This window comes from Sus scrofa, chromosome X (genome assembly GCF_054392235.1).
Source record: "Sus scrofa isolate SSC_HxYL_T2T_F1_AM1 chromosome X, Sscrofa_HxYL_maternal_Yorkshire_Landrace_v2.0, whole genome shotgun sequence".
NCBI lineage: Eukaryota > Metazoa > Chordata > Mammalia > Artiodactyla > Suidae > Sus > Sus scrofa.
The window spans coordinates 16,008,983-16,027,921 of NC_139401.1; the positions used below are offsets into that span (position 1 = coordinate 16,008,983).

Genomic DNA, 18,939 nt, shown 5'->3' on the forward strand with positions numbered 1-18,939 from the left:
TTTGAAATATAACCCATCTTTAAGTTGGAAACTTGTGACACCATTTTAAGATTGCTGTTTATAACTGGTCACTTTTAAAAATAAACTAGACACTAATTTGTTTTTATAACTCCTTGTCATCTTTTCTTAAAGCCTGCAGCTTGCGTTATTTTAAAGACACAATCATGATTAGTTTGCCTTCTCTCAGCAGTCTAGGTGCTCAGGGCAAACCACAGGAGTCTCTCAGCTGTAAAGAGTAGCAGTTCATGAGTTTATGGCAGGAGATGCCAGGTTTTCTTGGTGCTGCAATCCTGTGATTGGCACTTTCAAAATACACAGAACAGGAAGGGTAATACTTTCTAAATGTGAAATGCTGGATGTTGTTTTGAAACTTATTACTCACAGTATTGGGACCTAAACATCACTGTTGTCAACCTAGAGGAAAAGCTGGAGTGTCATCGATTTGCGTAAAGATATTGCAGATAGGAAATGTCCAAGTAGTGATTTTACACTGTTTCCCTCTGGGGGATAGTTGCTAAGATGTAGTGCCTTTCCAAGATCACTACGTGTATCTTTTGGTCTTCTTACCCTCACTTAACTACTTTCTAGAAAATATCTTTCATGACACTTGAATCATCCCCAAAATGTCATCTTGCTCTCATATCTGTGTGTGTCTGTATTTGTAGATTAGTGCCCATTCTTTTTATTTGATTACATCATTACATCAATAGGCAAAAATTACATGAGGAATGGTTGCTGCGGGAGCAGAAGGCACAGGAAGAATTCAGAATAAAGAAAGAAAAGGAAGAGGCAGCTAGAAAACGGCAGGAAGAACAAGAGGTATGGTATTAATCAGACACGTAGTTAACTAATTAGTTAACCAAAATGACTCTCTTTAAGAGAATCATGACATTAAGAGTCATGACTACCCTGAACTTTGAAAAACAGGTATTATCCGTTTTGCCAGTGTTAAAGTTTTTCATTTATTTGCCCCATATGTTAACTGCTTTAAAGCGAGTCTGAAAAAAATTATCCTTTTTTTTTCCTCTGCAAAGAGAAAGTTAAAGGAAGAATGGGAAGAACAGCAGAGAAAAGAGAGAGAAGAGGAACAGCAGAAGCTACAGGAGAAGAAAGAAAGAGAGGTGATTCCTGTCACAGGAGGATAAACGCACTGCGTATCCTCTTAGTGAGCGGATGTGGCGGGTGATGGGGTTGAAGAATAAGCTATAGACACAGCAGGGATTGGGCTTTGCTTTTTTCTTTAGAAAGAATCATGTTTTTAGTTTGTATATACACTAGCATTTCCTTATGATGTTCTTCTTTGGGTGTGTGCTATGGCAGATGCCTTAAATTAAGGTTTTTCTTCAACTCCACTTACCTTACTCTTTATACCAGGGATTGGCCAGCTTTTTCTGTAAGGGGCCGGAGAGGAAATATTTGAGGCTTTAATGGTCTGTACGGTCTCTGTTGAAAACATCCAACTCGGCCCATGTCCCATGAAAGCAGCCATAGGTAATACATAAATGAATGGTTGTGGCCATGTTCCACTCAAACCTTAATGTTTTATTTAATAAAAAAAAAAAAAAAAGGCAGCTGGCCCCTGCTTTATACTGCGTACCACTCTAGAGCAAATGGTGTTTTTCTGAAGTTTTGTTATGTATGGGTTGACTTAAACCTAGAGAATACTATTTTGTATAGTCTCCACCTTTAATTGGTTCATAAGAGATTTCACTGCTTTTGACATGTCATCAAGAACTAATTGAAAGAAATCAGAAACTCAAATATTGAGGAATTAGGAACTATTTTTTTTGCTATTAAATCTTGACTTCCTTTCTAACTTGGGCTCTAAAGGCACTTGTAGCTAACACATAGTTGCTCACCGAAAAAAGAATCTATATGGTATATGTATATGTCTTCTGTATCTTCCAGGATTCTTTTAAAAAATTGCTTTGGTCTATTTTGCTGCTGTTCCTTAACAGTGTATTTATTCCAAAGATATCACAGCTCATCTTTCCTTGACTGATTCATCAGGATGTATCTTTTCTGTGATATTGCTATGTTTGCATAGCATAAAACTGGGTAATCACCTGATCATGGGGAAAAATGCATTTGTTTACATCCTAGTCATGCTGGGGTAGAAGCAACCTTTGTTTTTTGTGTCTCAGGCCATCACTTAATTCCAGCCAGATTTTAAATGCACTTACTTGAGTACTGCATTCCAGATGAGGCAAGATGATGCTAGGTTTTCAGGGGGCAGGAAAATTATTTGGAGCTTATTATTTTTTTTTTTTAGACAGTAATAAACTCCCACTTTAACAGTGGAATGTTCTTCAACTGAGGTCTTTCTGGCACCAGATAAAAGTTAAGACTTTTGTTTCAAAGAGAGCCTGGGGAGACATGAAGGAGAAGCGGGTAAAATGAAGTCGAGTCTAAGCATATAATATCAAGGAATATGCCTTCTGTGTTTCTTCTCTGAGCTAGATAATTCTCTGGTGGTCAGAGATAGGACAGAAAAAAAGATCTGCACTCACTGAGTTTGGTTTCTAGATAAGGGGAGCTAGATGATAGGCAAGCAAAGAAGATCATTTTAAGTGCTCTAAGGTCATGTTATGTGGTATAAAGACATAAAGCAGAAGGTCACATGACAGAGGGATGGGGAGGAAGGTACTTCTTTCAGCTGCCCTCAGGGAAGACTTCTCCAAGGAGAAGCATGTGTGAGCTGACATCTCAGGGGGAAGGGCTCTGGGCAGAGGGAGGAGGCCTGAGCATGGAGCTGGAAGGAGGTCAGGGTCCCTGATGCCTAGAGACCAAAGGCGAGAGCGGCAGGGGTGGGGAGGAGGTCGGGAGGGCAGCAGGGTCAGATCCTGTAAGGCCTCCTGGGCCAGCGCGGGGGCGGATGGAGGCATTTCGATTTTACCTGAAGTGTCAGGGGAGGCCATTAAAGGGATTTTCTGCAGGTGGGTGACTTCATCTAATCTGCATCTTTAACAGCTCACTCTAATTTTTGTACAAAGAATGGAGGGTGGGGTAGAGAGTGGTAACCGAGGAGGCGAGAGTGGAGATAGGCTGACCGATTAGAAGGTTGCTGTTGCAGAGAGGACGTGATGGCCCTCTGGATGGCCACCTTGCCCAAGGCAAAGAAGTACACAGGTCTGCGGGCTTTGCGGCAGAGTCTGTGGAACTCTAGCCGGCGGGCTGAATGGACGGGGAGCAGAAAGAAGGGCAAAGGGATTCTAGCCATACCTTAAGGTTTTTAGTTTGAGCAAGTGAGCAGAAGGCAGTACCATTTACTGAGATGGAGCATCTAGGTGGCTCGGGGCAGGGGAGAGCAGAGTTCCACTTTGAGCAGTTAAGTTGCGGAGGACCCTGTGTGATCAGGTGGAGTTACTCAAATAAGCAGCCAGAGAAATCAGGCTTTTATGTGATGCTTTAAGGAGCTGGGGAAGAGAAGTCTGTGGAGCATAATTGAAAACTTATTTAAATGCCAAGAAGGTCAAACTTTCCCAGCATAATTGCAGAACTGACTTTGCCTTATCGGAAAGTTTGAAGTTTTTCATCAATCCCAGTTGCTTCTGTTCATGTCATCGTGTAGCATCTGTTACGTGTTTGTGATGTTTCAGCTAGCATCGTCTTTTATGCTATTCACTAATACCTCATCTTAAAAACTAGAATGTGGAATACACATTTAAATCTACTAACTGCTACTCTTATTGAATGTTAGAAGATTACATTTTGCAATGTGAGCTGTCAAGTGTCCTTGTTGACTAAAGCTTCTCAGCTGTATGTCTTTTGAACGCTTTTCAGAAGATCTGTGCTATAGAAAGCAAATTAGACCCTGAAGCCTTTGTGCATGGGTTTTAAAAAACTGTTACACATGAGATTCTTAACCAGCGAAACCAGATGTGACTTACCTGACTTCGAGGTTTTCATTAGTCCTATGTTTGCACCATTTGTAGGAAGCTGTGCAGAAGATGCTGGAGCAGGCTGAAAATGAGGTATTTTTCAAAACCTTCCATTAAGAATTTGAAACCAACGAACGTTTCTTTAAAAACAATACTTCCAGTAATGTAAATTTGGTGGTAAGCTATTAAATTGTGTCTGAATGCGGGAATTATCTCTGTGGCTCTGTGATTTGTGTGTATAGTGGCAACAACAGACGTTAATGGACGAACAACAGCAAAAACCACCCCTGTGGACTGGACTTGTAGTCCCTAAAGTGTGTGTGAGCAACATCACACACTCCCCCCGCAGGTGGATGGCTTAACTGGATTCAGAGTACCTTAGATTGTGCTCAAGGGGTGGGTGGGGTTAGTCCTAATAACTCCTTTGGTCCTTTTCAGAGTGGGTGGACAGGAGGGAGATCTCGTGACTGCTCCTGGTAGCTATAGTGATGCCCGGTGATGGGCCGTGACTGGGAGCCGGGAGAGATGCGCAACTCACATCTCACAGCAGTTGTTTGTCGAGTCTCGATTGTGTGATACAGCTGAAGCGTGTATATTCTTACATGAGTCTGTTTATTTTTGACCAAAATATTCGATACCTGTTGAACATTTACCTCTCCGTGAATTTTTACACCAAGTAAAGTCATGGTTATTTTCAACAGTTGGAAAACGGTGCCACATGGCAAAACCCAGAACCACCCACGGAATTAAGAATAATGGAGAAAGATCGAGCTAACTGTCCATTCTACAGTAAAACGGGAGCTTGCAGATTCGGAGATAGGTAACCGATTTTGCTTTCTCACGTCCGAGTTGAGTGACTCAGCATGGTGAGGTTTGTGAGTTCTCCCTGGGGGAGTGGCACGGGTGTGAGTTTGAAATGTTCACAGTCAGGCACCTGCTGCGTTCGTGCTGCTGATCTCGTTCCCCAGCTGACTGGCTCCTGCTCCCCCTGTGCCTCTTCCCTGGGTGGGCTTGTCCACTTCTCTGGCGAGGCTGCCTGTGCATTCCTTCCACAGCTGTCTGAAGACTTTTTGCTTTAGTTTCCCTCCTGTGCCTGTATTAGCCCCACATGGGACAACCGGGATAGAGAATCTCTTCCAAAAGACTGGCGCAGCCTGGCTTTAGTTTTTGAATGGCAAGCACTGGGCACAAAAGAGGCTTTAATAACTGGCATGTCCAAAGGGAAATCTGTGAAAGACAGGATCTGAGGGAGTAGAGGAAAAGTCTTTTTTTTTTTCCCTTCTTTTTTTGGCTGCTCGCGAGGCATGTAGAAATTCCAGGCCAGGGATTGAACCCATGCTACTGCAGTGACCCAAGCCACTGCAGTGACAACACCAGATCCTTAACCCGCTGTGCCACAAGGGAACTCATGTAGAGGAAAACTCTAATGCACATTCTCAGTCAGAGGGTGGGTTCCAAAACTAGCTTTAGCAGCTGTCACTGGGGGAGTTTCTTAAGCCCTCTGTGTCTTCGTTCCTTCATTTGTAAAATGGGGATTAAAAATAGTATCCCCCTTCTAAGGTGGTTGTGAGGCTGAAAAGAGTGAATGCAGGGAAAGCAGGTAGAACATGCCAGGCCCATGGCAAGTGCTGAGTGTTTGCTGATATTTTCATTTTGTTACTGTTGCCCTTATTCTCTGAGGCACTCTTGTTCCCTGCCTCTTTTGAATCAAGAATTTTAAAACGAGACATTCATATGAATAAAAACTAAGTGTTAATGTTTTCATTCATTTAGCAAATATTTAAATACCAACTACATGCCAGGCAGTGGTGATTTTTATAATTTGACTTGTTTACGTGAATAAACAACTTAAAGTAGATAAATAATTCATAATGGTGAATAAATCCATCCGAGGCAAAATCTATTACTTTTCATTCTGCAGAAAAAAAGGTCAAATTATATCTTGTATCCTATTCATCATAAAAAGGGATATGAATAGGCAAGTTCGTATGTATTTAATGAGAAACCGTATGTTGTAGCTCATGCTTAGTTTATTCATAAAATTATCCAGGCTATTTTATTTTCTTCTTTGAAAATATGAACCTTCTTTAGCTTTTTCTTTTTTTCTTTTTAAAAAAATTTTTAAATGATTTTATTTTTTCCATTATAGTTGGTTTACAGTGTTCTGTCAGTATTCTACTGCAAAGTGACCCAGTCACATATATATGTACATTCTTTTTCTCACATTATCCTCCATCACGCTCCATCATAAGTGACTAGATACAGTTCCCAGTGCTATACAGCAGGATCTCATTACTTATCCATTCCAAAGGCAATAGTTTGCATCTATGAACCTCAGATTCCCAGTCCATCCCACTCCCTCCCCCACCCCCTTGGCAACCACAAGTCTGTTCTCCAAGTCCATGAGTTACTTTTCTGTGGAAAGGTTCATTTGTGTCATATATTAGATTCCAGATATGTCATATCATATGGTATTTTTCTTTCTCTTTCTGACTTGCTTCACTTTGTATGAGAGTCTCTAGTTCCATCCATGTTGCTGCAAATGGCATTATTTTGTCCTTTTTTATGGCTGAGTAGTATCCCATTGTGTATATATGCCACATCTTCTTAACATCCATTCATCTGGCGATGGACATTTAGGTTGTTTCCATGTCTTGGCTCTTGTGAATAGTACTGCAATGAACATACAGGTGCATGTGTCTTTTTCAAGGTAAGTATTGTCTGGATATACGCCCAAGAGTGGGATTGCTGGGTCATAAGGTAGTTCTATATTTAGTTTTCTGAGGAACCGCCATCCTGTTTTCCGTAGTGGTTGTACCAATTTCCATTCCCACTAACTGCGTAGGAGGGTTCCCTTTTCTCCACACCCTCTCCAGCATTTGTTACTGGTGGACTTATTAATGATGGCCATTCTGACTGGTGTGAGATGGTATCTCATACTAGTTTTGATTTGCATGTCTCTAAAAATCAGTGCTGTTGAGCATTTTTTTCATGTGCTTGTTGGCTGTCTGTATAGCTTCTTTGGAGAAATGTCTGTACAGGTCTTTTGCCCATTTTTCCGTTGGGTTGTTGGCTTTTTTGCTGTTGAGTTGTATAAGTTGTTTGTATATTTTAGACATTAAGCCCTTGTCAGTTGCATCATTTGAAACTATTTTCTCCTATTCCATAGGTTGTCTTTTTTTTTTTTTTTTTTTTTTGTGGTTTCCTTTGCTGTGCAAAAGCTTGTCAGTTTGATTAGGTCCCATTGGTTTCTTTTTGCTCTTATTTCTGTTGCCTTGGGAGTCTGACCCGAGAAAACATTCATAAGGTTGACATCACAGAATGTTTTGCCTATGTTCTCTTCTAGGAGTTTGATGGTGTCTGGTCTTAGGTTTGAGTCTTTAAGCCATTTTGAGTTTATTTTTGTGCATGGCGGGAGGGTGTGTTCCAGTTTCATTGATTTACGTGCCGCTGTCCAGTTTCCCCAGCATCATTTGCTGAAAAGACTGTCTTTTCCCCATTTTATGTTGTTGCCTCCTTTGTTGAAGATTAATTGACTGGAGGTGTCTGGGTTTACTTCTGAGTTCTCTATTCTGTTCCATTGGTCTGTATGTCTGTTTTGGTACCAGTACTACACTGTCTTGATGACTGTAGCTTTATAACATTGTCTGAATTCTGGGAGAGTTTTGCCTCCTGCTTGGTTTTTGTTCCTCAGGATTGCTTTGGCAATTCTGGGTCTTTTATGGTTCCACATAAACCTTTGAATTGTTTGTTGTAGTTCTGTGAAAAATGTCATGGGTAATTTAATAGGGATTGCATTGAATCTGTACATTGCTTTGGGTAATATGGCCATTTTTACAATATTAATTTTTCCAACCCAGGGGTGTGGAATATCTTTCCATTTCTTTGAATCCTCTTTAATTTCCTTGACTAATGTTTTATAGTTCTTAGCATATAAGTCTTTCACCTCCTTGGTCTCTTTTTTCTTTTTTAATTTAAGCCCTTACATCTTTTTACTTTTTGTTTTGGCCACGCCCTTAGCATGCAGTTCCTGGTTCAGGGATTGAACCCACACCGCAGTAGTGACCTAAGCCATGACGATGACAGTGCCAGATCCTTAACCTACTGGGGCACAAAGGATCTCCCATTTTACATTTTTTGAGAGCAGTTGTTCTTGACCTTGGATGCGCACTGGAATTGTCTAGATAGCTTGAATACAATTACACCCTACCTCAAATTGAGTAAATCAGAGTTTCTGAGACTTGAGCAGCCTGATTTTTACACTGTTCTCAGGTGTTTCTAATGTGCCCCAGGATTGAGAGCCACTCATGTAGGATTTGTCACTCCTTTTATATTTTATAGCTAGGATTGTATACACCCAGAATATCTATGAAAGGATTCACAGGCTCTGGTCAGTAGTGAAAGCCTCTCCCGGGGAGCTGAGAACTACAGAGGAGAGATACTTTATCCCCTTCCTATTCTTAGACGTGTTTCCCAACTGTATGTTTAATTTCCTCAACAAATAGTAATAACTGGTGTAAAACATCCTCCACCAAAGGAAAAACAGACAGTGGGTTACCTTTGAAAGACAGCCGAGACTCAGTATGAGTTCACATTTGCATGGGGTCGGGGGTTTGAACCAAATTGCATTTCAGGTTTCCTGGCTGCAGGATTCCTCACTTGTGATCTATCGCTCACATCCCCTTAACCGTTGAGACTTGTGGTCATCTGCTTCTGAGTGCCTCTTCTGTTGGGCCTCAGTGAGAGAAGGGGAGATGTCCTAAATGGTTTCAGGAAGCCAGGTGGCAGCACTTGTTTGTGACAACGTGCGAGAATGGACTGTCAGGCTCTCAAAATGCACCCGTCAGAGCTGCTGCAAGGAAATATTGACAGTGGTCAGCTTAGCATGTGAACATTCTTAACGTGTTCAGAGGCGTGTGACATTTCACCATCGCAACTATCCAAACAAAGTATGAGAGCCATTCGGGTATTTTCATTGTGCAAGTGATGAATTGTGAAATAAGATTCCATGAAACTAGCAGTTACAAACTTCAGCACCATCCCTCCAAACAAAGACACTGCTCCCCTCTTACAGAGAGCCCCAGTGACTTGCTCCAGATCACACAGCCGTTCTTTTCTGTCAGTCTGTCACTTCATGAAACATGTGCATGAGCTAAGCACTTCTTCAGGTGTTTTGTTTTTGTAATTAGTACACAGTTCAATTCTGGAACCCTTCTGGAGTTGACATTTCTTGGAGTCACAGCCTTGAGGGGTGTTCAGGTGTTTTTGTCCTAAAAGAACATAATCACTAATGAAAAGTAACATTTATTGATCAGAAGTTATTGATACCTCTCGTTTCCAGAATTGACTTAAAGAAGGCTCACCATCTACTGCACTAAGTTTAATAAAATGAAAGAAATTGGAGTTCCTGTCGTGGTGCAGTGGTTAACGAATCCGACTAAGAACCATGAGGTGGCGGGTTCGGTCCCTGGCCTCGCTCAGTGGGTTAAGGATCCAGCGTTGCCGTGAGCTGTGGTGTAGGTTGCAGACGTGGCTTGGATTCCGCGTTGCTGTGGCTCTGGCGTAGGCCGGTGGCTACAGCTCCAATTTGACCCCTGGTCTGGGAACCTCCATATGCCGCGGGAGCGGCCCAAGAAATGGCAAAAAGACAAAAAAATAAAAAATAAAATGAAAGAAATTGAAAGCAGGGAAAGGAGAGGAAAGGAAGTTATTGTGAATGCAGATTCATTTGGCTTTGGAGGTTTTACATCCCAGGCAGAAGCGAGCCATGCAGTTCTTGCCAAAAAGGAAGAATGAGTGCTATCTCTGGAAAGGCAAAGAGTTTCTAGGCGTCGGATTCTTAATGTTTTTCTGATGGAATACTGTATAAAAACACTGAGTAGGAAGGTGGACAGTACCTTTTTGTTTGCCTGACAGTTACATATGGAATTTTTCAAGATGATTTCTCACAAAGACCTTCAATAAATAATCACAGCCTGACGTTTGCATGTAACTTGATTCAGTGACAAACAAGGGTAGTAGGTGCCTGGAATATGTTCCCCTGAGAAGAGAAAAAGGTGCGTTTGGACACCCATGCCATTTATTGGCTGTCTTTCAGCTAAGGCAATGTCCCCCTACATAAGATTCTGTAGCAGTCTAACTTGCTTCAAGCATCTGAGTAATGGATAAATCGCATGGCCTACCCGAGGGGTTCAAAACATGGCTCACCTTTCGGACCAGGTAGGGAGTTACTTTGAAAACATGGGTTCCCCACTCTGTGAGGTCTGAACAGATGGTTTGGGGCAGGATCTGAGAAATTTCAGTTCTTCCCAGGTGATTCTGAGAATCACACCGGTTTGGTACCACATCTTTAGACTGTCATCCCAAATCTCTCTCGTCTTAGCTGACTTCATTGGGGCTGGCCTGAAATTCACTCAGTTTATATGGACGTTCCCCAGGCCAAGTAAGGATCTTCCGGGTGGGGGGATTTTGGCACTGTTCTGGAACTTACAAACGCTCATTTGACATCCTGGGTATCAGAGCCAAGTTCATTCAGATATAATAATCCCTTGTTAGATTGGTTTCTCATTTAATTCTTCTTTTTTTTTCTTTTTTCTTTTGCTTTTAGGGCCACATCTGCAGCATATGGAGGTTCCCAGGCTAGGGGTCTAATCAGAGCTACAGCTGCCGGCCTTTGCCACAGCCACAGCAATGCAGGATCTGAGCTGTGTCGAGACCTACACCACAGCCAGATCCTTAACCCATTGAGTGAGGCCAGGGATCGAACCCACAGCCTCACGGTTCCTAGTCAGATTCATTTCTGCTGTGCCATGATGGGAACTCCTCTCATTTAATTCTATATGTGCTTCATACTCATAAAATTCTGGTCCACTGCTAACACTGCCAGCTGCGTTGAATGCTCGTTCTTTTTTCTGCGAGTACCTGTTCTTGAGAAGGTGGATCTCATTACAAGGTCTCTGACTGAATAACGGGGGAGGGTCCTTTGAAAAATAGAAAATTTCACATTCATGAACACTGCACATTTCTGAGCTGGGCGCTGTGTGTTCAAGGCATTCTTTGTGCATTATCTCACTAGGCCTACAGCTGTGTGTTACCGACAATGGAAAGTGACCATAAGTTGAACATTTACTCCTTTCAGGGCCATTGTTTTTTCTAACACTGATCTTGTTTTTCAACTTTTTTCTTCCAAAGCTCCGGGGATTTTTTTCCTAAAAATTTTGTTTTAGCCCCTTTTTAAAAAATTAATTTTATTTTATTTTGTCTTTTAGGGCTGCACCCTCGGCATGTGGAGGTTCCCAGGCTACGGGTTGAATCAGAGCTATAGCCACTGGCCTACACCACAGCCACAGCAACACCAGATCCGAATCACGTCTGCAACCTACACCACAGCCACAGCAACACCAGATCCGAATCACGTCTGCAACCTACACCACAGCTCACAGCAACGCCGGATCCTTAACCCGCTGAGCAAGGCCAGGAATCAAACCTGCATCATCATGGATGCTAGTCAGATTTGTTTCCGCTGAGCTACAATGGGAATTCCACCACTTAAATTAAAAATCTAATCAGGAAGATTGTGGTGATTTGGAATTGTGAAATCTATTTTTCTCTATTTTATTTTATAAGGAAGTAATAAGGAATTAAACTCATATAAAAGATTTTTTAAAAAATTATTCACTTACAACCTGGTCTCATTTAAACTACAAAAAGAAAATTATTCCTGCTGTATAGCACAGGGAACTATATCTAGTCACTTGTGATGGAACATGATGGAGGATAATGTGAGAAAAAGAATGTATATATATGTATGTGTGACTGGGTCACTTTGCTGTACAGCAGAAATTGACAGAACGTTGTAAACGAACTATAATTAAAACATTTTTTTTTAAAAAAGAGAAAATTCCGGAGTTCCCGTCAGTGGCGCAGCGGTTAACGAATCCGACTAGGAACCATGAGGTTGTGGGTTCGGTCCCTGCCCTTGCTCAGTGGGTCAAGGTTCCGGCGTTGCCATGAGCTGTGGTGTAGGTCGCAGATGCGGCTCGGATCCGGCGTTGCTGTGGCTCTGGCGTAGGCCGGTGGCTACAGCTCCGATTGGACCCCTAGCCTGGGAACCTCCATATGCTGCGGGAGCGGCCCAAGAAATGGCAAAAAGACAAAAAAAAAGAAAAGAAAAGAAAAGAAAATTCCTCTTCACAATAGTTAACCTTCATTAAAACCCAACTCGACATTTAGCACATCATATAACCAACAGGCAGTAGACTATGGCTTAGCTCTGGAATCTTCTCTCCCCAGCCATGTGACGTGGGTACCTATGCTTCTCTAAGCTTCACTTCCCTTCTTTCAAAGTGAATTAAATACTAGTCTTAGCTGTCCTGGCAAGTTGGCAGGATCAGAGGAAAAAATATAAAAATGCCATGAACACTCTGGAATGCTCTCCATTTAGCTGAGACTCTCACAATACCCTGTTCTCTAAGTGCTGGGTTAGTTGGCAGTTGTATGGAACCAGGGTAGCACTGTTGTCACCTTCTCCTGAGCGCCCCCACCCCCTCCCCCGCCATGATGTCTGTGGGCCTGGCATCGGGGTATGTCACGCCCATGAGCTTCCTCTTTCCCTGTGCTGCCACATGTGAAAGGCCTCCTGAACCTCAGTAAAAGACAGCCGAATGGCATCTGAGCTTGGAAGTAATTCTCAGCTTTACATTTTAATGAGATCCAATAAATTGGTCAGCCTGAGAACAGTGTTGTTGAGTGTTGAAATTTAAAGTCTGAATGTGGCTTGTCATCTGGCACTTCTGTCAAAACAGCTGTATTTCTTGAGCCTTTTCATCTCAGAGTGTAAAGCCAGCTTTTTACGTGCGATTTTCCGCCACTGGACCACTCAAGTTTTTCCTTCATACGCAGGTGTTCACGTAAGCACAATTTCCCGGCATCAAGTCCCACCCTTCTTATTAAAAGCATGTTTACGACATTTGGAATGGAGCAGTGCAGAAGGGACGACTACGACCCCGACGCAAGCCTGGAGTACAGCGAGGAGGAAACCTACCAGCAGTTCCTGGACTTCTACGACGACGTGCTCCCGGAGTTCAAGAACGTGGGCAAAGTGGTCCAGTTCAAGGTGGGCATGCGCAGTGCGCGTGGCGGAGCGGACGGGTTCACTTCTCCCTGAAGCGCGGGGGTGGGAGGGGCGTTGAGAAAGTTGGGGCACAGGCCCTGGGCCTGGGTGGGGCGGAGCGTGATGGTGCGGCGCCCCCCACTGTTGGAAGGAAGGTTTACTCCCGTTTCTCTCCCTCTCCACCCTCCTCGTTGCCCAGAAGGTGGAGGTAGCACATGAAATCATGACCGGGTCCCAGCATGCCGGTTCCTGGGTTCTCAGGGGAAAGGATCTTTTCAGCCATTCCGTACCTTTATGGTCCAACTCTTTTTTTCCAGCTGCCACATTTTGTGCATAAGGTCCTCTGCCGATAGCTGTCCCAGCGTTCACTCAGAGGCTGGCGCCATGAGGAACGCGCTGCCTCCCTCCCCGCCACGGTCGGTCTCCCCTGAGCCCGGCCTGCGCAGTGGAACATTCCCCAACTTAACTCCACACACCGAGATTGTTGATTTGTCCTTGCTGTATTGTGTTGACCGTGCCTGCTTGCAACTTCCACCCAAGGTGCATGTCCTTCCTTCTGGGCTACCCAAGAACGTAAATCGTGATGCCCCCCCCCCACCCTTTTTTGGTCTTTTTAGGACCGCACCTGCGGCATATGGAGGTTCCCAGGCTAGGGGTCTAATCGGAGCTGTAGCCACCGGCCGACGCCACGGCCACAGCAACGCCAGATCTGAGCCGCATCTGCAACCTACACCACAGCTCGGGCCAACGCGGGATCCTTAACCCACTGAGTGAGGCCAGGGATTGAACCCGCAACCTCACGGTTCCTAGTCAGGTTTGTTTTCGCTGTGACACGACGGGATCTCCGCCTCCCCCTGCCCCCCCCCCCTTTAATGTTGTCTTCTCTTAATAGTTTGGGATGCAGCATTGGGGGTAAAAGGCATTCAGATGACACAGAGTTATTTTTTAACATTCTTTAAAGCAAGAGTCAAGTCAGCTGTAATGACTTGCTCCCGGGCTTGAATCCTGACACAGGGAAGCCTTCTGCTGTCTGCAATTTGATCCGATCTGAACCTGAATGATTTCATTATGTTGGGATGGGGGAAATGGCCCATAATTTGGGAAAGATAGGAATAAAGCTCTGAAGTTTTTTTTTGTTTGTTTGTTTGTTTGTTTTTTTGCTGTTAGTTGGACATGACAGTGGGAATTGGAACAGCCAAGGAACAGAGCAACTGCTAACCAGCAGCACTCTTGAGATTCAAGGCCATCCTTTCTACTGATTTCAAGATTTTAAAAAATTCTTTGGCAGTTGCTCTTTTCCCTTTACCTTTTGTTTCTGTTGCGTGCACTTTCCTGTCTTCATACTGTTTCTCGCTGCAGCCAATAAACACTCAAGCGGAAGTGCCCAGCCACACGCATCTGGGTGCCCATGAGAAGCACTGCTGAGGAGTTGGTGTGCTGGCTAGTCCTGGGCTCTTGAACACGGCACTGTACCTCTTCGTACCTTGTCCTCATCCCGAAAGTACTCCATCAGTGTTCTTGTGGGGTCCCTACATCATACTGCTTCTGGGAAATTAGAGGTGGAGCTGCTTTCAAAACCTCAGACTGCTCAGTGGAAATCACCCCATTGTTGCGAGTGCAACCGGCCGCACTTGCTAACCACGGGGTGTTTTGCTTCCTTTTGTTGAGGATTCTGTCAGCCAAGTTCAGCTAATCACATTGGCAGTTATAAATGGAAAGCTGTTTAATAAATTTTCAGTAGAAAAATTTCCAAAATATCAAATTCACCATAGAAAATTAATAACAGGTCTTAGGAACTGTTGGCTTAAATGACCTCTAAAGTCCTTGGTGTGGCTGATTGGCCTCCTGAGGCCTTTCAGTCTTCCCTCTAAGAATGGTGTTATAAACTGTCAGTCGGTATGGCTCCTGCCTCTCGTGGGATGCTCTAATAAAAATACTCTGGAACAAAATTGTAAAAGTATAGATTTATTTTGAAAATGAAAGCTAAGTATTAGTATGAAAATTTGAGGACCTTTTTATACCATGACATAAAACCAAATCAGGTTTGTCATTGTCGAAGGCAAATGATCAGATATTCAACCTCACTAGTAATGGGACAGTGCATATTCGAATGAGATGTTATTCATACCCATCAGTTAAAAAAGTATGCATTCTAATACCAAGAGTGGGCGAGTTGTGTAAATTAATAAAACCACGTTAGAGAGCAGTTTGTCGATAATCTAGTAAGGTTAAAGGTACGTGTAGCCTATAAATCGGCATCCTACTTCCGGTCATGCAGGCTAGACGAAGTCCTACCATTCGGGCATGCTGACTGCAGTACTGTTTATTGATGAAAAATTGGAAGCACCTTGGATATTCCTCCTTAGCGGAGTGGATAAATAAATCTGATAATCTGATATATCCAGTATACAGCAGTTTAAAATGAGTCATTAAGTTTACATGATTACATCTTAAAAAAAAGGATGTGGGATAAATATTATTATCTAACAATAAATTTATAATAATTTTATTATATAAAATTTTAAAATGTACAAAGCCATACTGTACATTATTTATCAATGTGTACATGCTTCTTTGCATATGTATACATAAATAAGTATATACCCATATATGCATAATAGACATGTAATTTTTTGTATGTCTGTATATTATATATATTTTTTTATGGCACACATATGATATATGTGTATATGTATATCTGTGTGTATGTATGGCTATGCATATTTGTGTCTATGTAGATAGGAGTGTGTGTGTGGGTATTTAGAAGGGGGGGGATACGCCCAACGTCAGAATAGTGCTCACCTATGTGAGAGAGTAGGAAGAAGAATATCATGGAAGGGCTTCAGCTGTGTCTTTCATGTTTTACGTATTTAAATATTCTCATTCAAAAATGGGAAATGTGAGTCTTAAATCTGGGTGGTGTATGTATGGGCTGATTTGTAGTCTGTATTTTTTCTTTTTTCTTTTCTTTTCTTTCTTTTCTTTCTTTCTTTTTTTTTTTTTTTTTTTTTTGCCACACCCATGGCTTGTGGAAGTTCCTTATCCAGGCAGGGATCAAATCTGAGCCACAGCTGCATCCTGCGCCAAAGCTGCAGCAGTGCTTGATCCTTAACCCACTGCAGGAACTCCCTGTTTTGTTTTGTTTTAATGATGGAATTCTTCATTGCTCCTTAGGTCAGCTGCAACCTGGAACCTCATCTGAGGGGCAATGTGTATGTTCAGTATCAGTCGTAAGTATTCTGAACATAAGCATCTTCATGTTTTATCACAGGATGGTATCATCTTTATGTTGACAGCTGGGGTTTTTTTCACGAATGCATAACTTTCATATGCATGGTATTTTTAGAAATGTATGTTAAGAGCTGATCTAGAAATATAGAAGGGATTTGAAAATAATACGTTTGTATTTCATTCTTTGTATACTTACAGAGTTTTTCATCTTTTGCAATAGCTATTTTTTTTACTTATATAATTTTAATAATTAAAACACAAGCTGAAAAGGGATAACTAGAATAGAGAACAGAAAACTATAAATCGAGAAAGAGCCAGAAGTTGAAACCTCATATAATTTCAGTGCATTCGGCCTGTTAAGGGAGCAGTTAGTGTGTCATTTCTGCTGTCTTGCTGTCTGTGCCGTGCCATAGCTAACGGGTTAAATTAACCATTGTAATAAGAAGGACAGTGATCTGAGCTGAGAAACCACACGCTCTGGCAGTGGAAAACACTGCTGCATTTTTAATGGTCCAGTCTTTTGGTTCAGGAAGCTTTGACTCAAGCTGATTTCCTTGCATCACAACCTCTGGGAGGGTAGGAAAAAGAGTTCCTGAATAAATTGTGAGCTTCAGGAGCTTGAATGCGGTAATGAGGACTCCCTAGGGAGCTCAAAAGCACTGAATGTGGTGGACCTACAGTAAACAAATACGTGGGTTAAGGAAGAGTAGGATGAATCTACATATTAGAAAGTAGCTCTAAAGTGCATCCTTTCATTTGTGGTTTAAAGGGAAGAAGAATGCCAAGCAGCCCTCGCCCTGTTTAATGGACGGTGGTATGCAGGACGACAGCTTCAGTGCGAATTCTGCCCAGTGACCCGATGGAAAATGGCCATTTGCGGTAAAATTCAACTTAAGTTTTTCCCCCACTGTTCCACTGTCACACACAGATATTCCTATGGCGGGGGGTTGGGGGGGGACACCCAGTCTTTTAAAGGAGTGAAGCCTAACTTTTGCCTCGACTGGGGTAGATGAGCAGAGATGATTACATAAAATACACCGTAGACCTGTAATCAGCCTCGTGGGTCACTTTATGGATGAGGTGACAGAGGTCACGTTGTGGCGGTGACCACACTGGTGCTTGAAGTCCCGGGCTCAGCAGGAAGCCCGAGAACGTGGGCCCGCAGGACACCTTCTCTGTCGCCGGCTCAGAGCTGTTTTCCATTCCCTGGCTCTCCTCGCTTGAACTGCGTTCCGGTTGTTTTTCTCCTTTTCCATCTTTGTCCTCTAATGAATCTTCTGTCAGCTTTGCCACCTAAAACATTACCTATAATACTTCCTGCCTGATGGAAATGCATGCTTTTGTGCCGTAGAGATTGATTATAGCTGTAGAACCTGGTTGGGACACATTCAGTCAGACTGACTCATCTGACAGTGGCTGGAGAATCAGGAAATGAGTCAGTCCTTCGAGGCGCCAGCACTTTTGAAGGGCTCTTGCTTTTTTGATTTCCATCAGATGGGCTTCGCCGAGCGACCTGTTGTCAGGTGCCCAGGAAGCAGCGAGGGGCGCGGGCCATGCCTTGGGGGCGCACGTCTCTTACTTAGTCTTTGCTTTGCTTTATACTCGCCTGCTTAAAACCTCTTATTTAAAAATCTCTGACTTCCCGAGTCTGAATCTTTGGCAGCCTGGTCTTAATGGATGTCCTCCTCACGTAAAAACCGCTTATTTGAGGAGGGAAAACAAAGAATTTAGAATTCCTTGCTTTGGCAAACCAGAAGAACCATTTCACCTTATTCAGAGTCCTGGGGGCTGAAGGAGATGGGTGTTTTCTCCATGAAGGTGGTTGCCCTTGTCTGTTGCTAAGATTCCAGTGTGATTTCATTGATGTGCTTCTGAGTGTGACTTTGCTTCCCTCAAGGCAGGAAAGTACTTATTTCACTTATAATTTTTGAAATAACAGCTTTATTTTCCCTAGTAACTAATGATGTTGAGCACTTTTTTCATGTCCTTATTGGATTAATGGCCACAGTATACATCTTTGGAGAGATGTCTGTTCAGGTACTTTGCCCATTTTTCACCAAGTTATATGTCTTTTTATTACTGAGTTGTAAGAATTCTTGATATAGTACACAGAGAAGTCCCTCATCACACCCATGGTTTGCAAATATTCCTCCCATTTACGTGCACTTTGGTTGTGTCCTTTGAAGTACAAAAGTATTTAATTTTGATGAAGTCCAATTTATCTTTTTCTTTTTTTGCTTTCACTTTAGGGGATTTACTGCTTTTAAAAATGTTTGAAAATTCCCCAAGAGATCTCTAAATTATTAAAGGAGATTTCACCTTTGTCAAAAATCTCCCATATTTAAAACTCCTGGTAAATTAAAGTGTTAGCCCAATGTTTATCATCCTCTTGAAGTGTTAGAAAATACAGGGTCCTTTTCTTAAAATAAGCTCTTTCTTACGCCATTGATTTTGTCCTGCGCCACTGGGCTTCCCACGGCTGCTTCTTCAGTGTTAATTAGGGTTCTACATTGTCAATCCGCAGGATAGTAAAACCCTAGGAAAAATTATGTGGTTGCCATGTGGTGGGTTGCCCTCCACACCATAATCCAGTAGGGGAATAGGACATTTGGGTCAATGAATAGTTCTGATCTGTTACTTTTCCTGGTGCCCTTTGTTAGAAATTTGGGGAACCCAAACTATGACATCAGTGGGCTAAGGAGAAGATAGTCCTAT

General features: G+C 42.7%; 1 protein-coding gene across 4 annotated transcripts in view; it reads left to right on the plus strand.

Annotated features, from left to right (window-relative positions):
* The window catches only part of ZRSR2 (zinc finger CCCH-type, RNA binding motif and serine/arginine rich 2), a 28,843-nt gene that overhangs the window by 8,590 nt on the left and 1,314 nt on the right, over positions 1–18,939 (plus strand). Inside the window, exons 4-11 of one of the 4 annotated variants that reach the window (XM_085008554.1) lie at positions 711–819; positions 1,035–1,154; positions 1,975–2,013; positions 3,880–3,974; positions 4,583–4,701; positions 12,783–12,996; positions 16,168–16,223; positions 16,994–17,103. In XM_085008554.1, coding sequence (XP_084864680.1) covers positions 3,951–3,974; positions 4,583–4,701; positions 12,783–12,996; positions 16,168–16,223; positions 16,994–17,103 — 523 coding nt within the window. In that variant the 5' untranslated portion in view covers positions 711–819; positions 1,035–1,154; positions 1,975–2,013; positions 3,880–3,950. Of the gene's footprint in view, positions 1–710; positions 820–1,034; positions 1,155–1,974; positions 3,975–4,582; positions 4,702–12,782; positions 12,997–16,167; positions 16,224–16,993; positions 17,104–18,939 lie in introns of all 4 variants that reach the window. The other 3 variants (XM_085008557.1, XM_085008556.1, XM_001926794.7) reach the window with 3 other exon arrangements.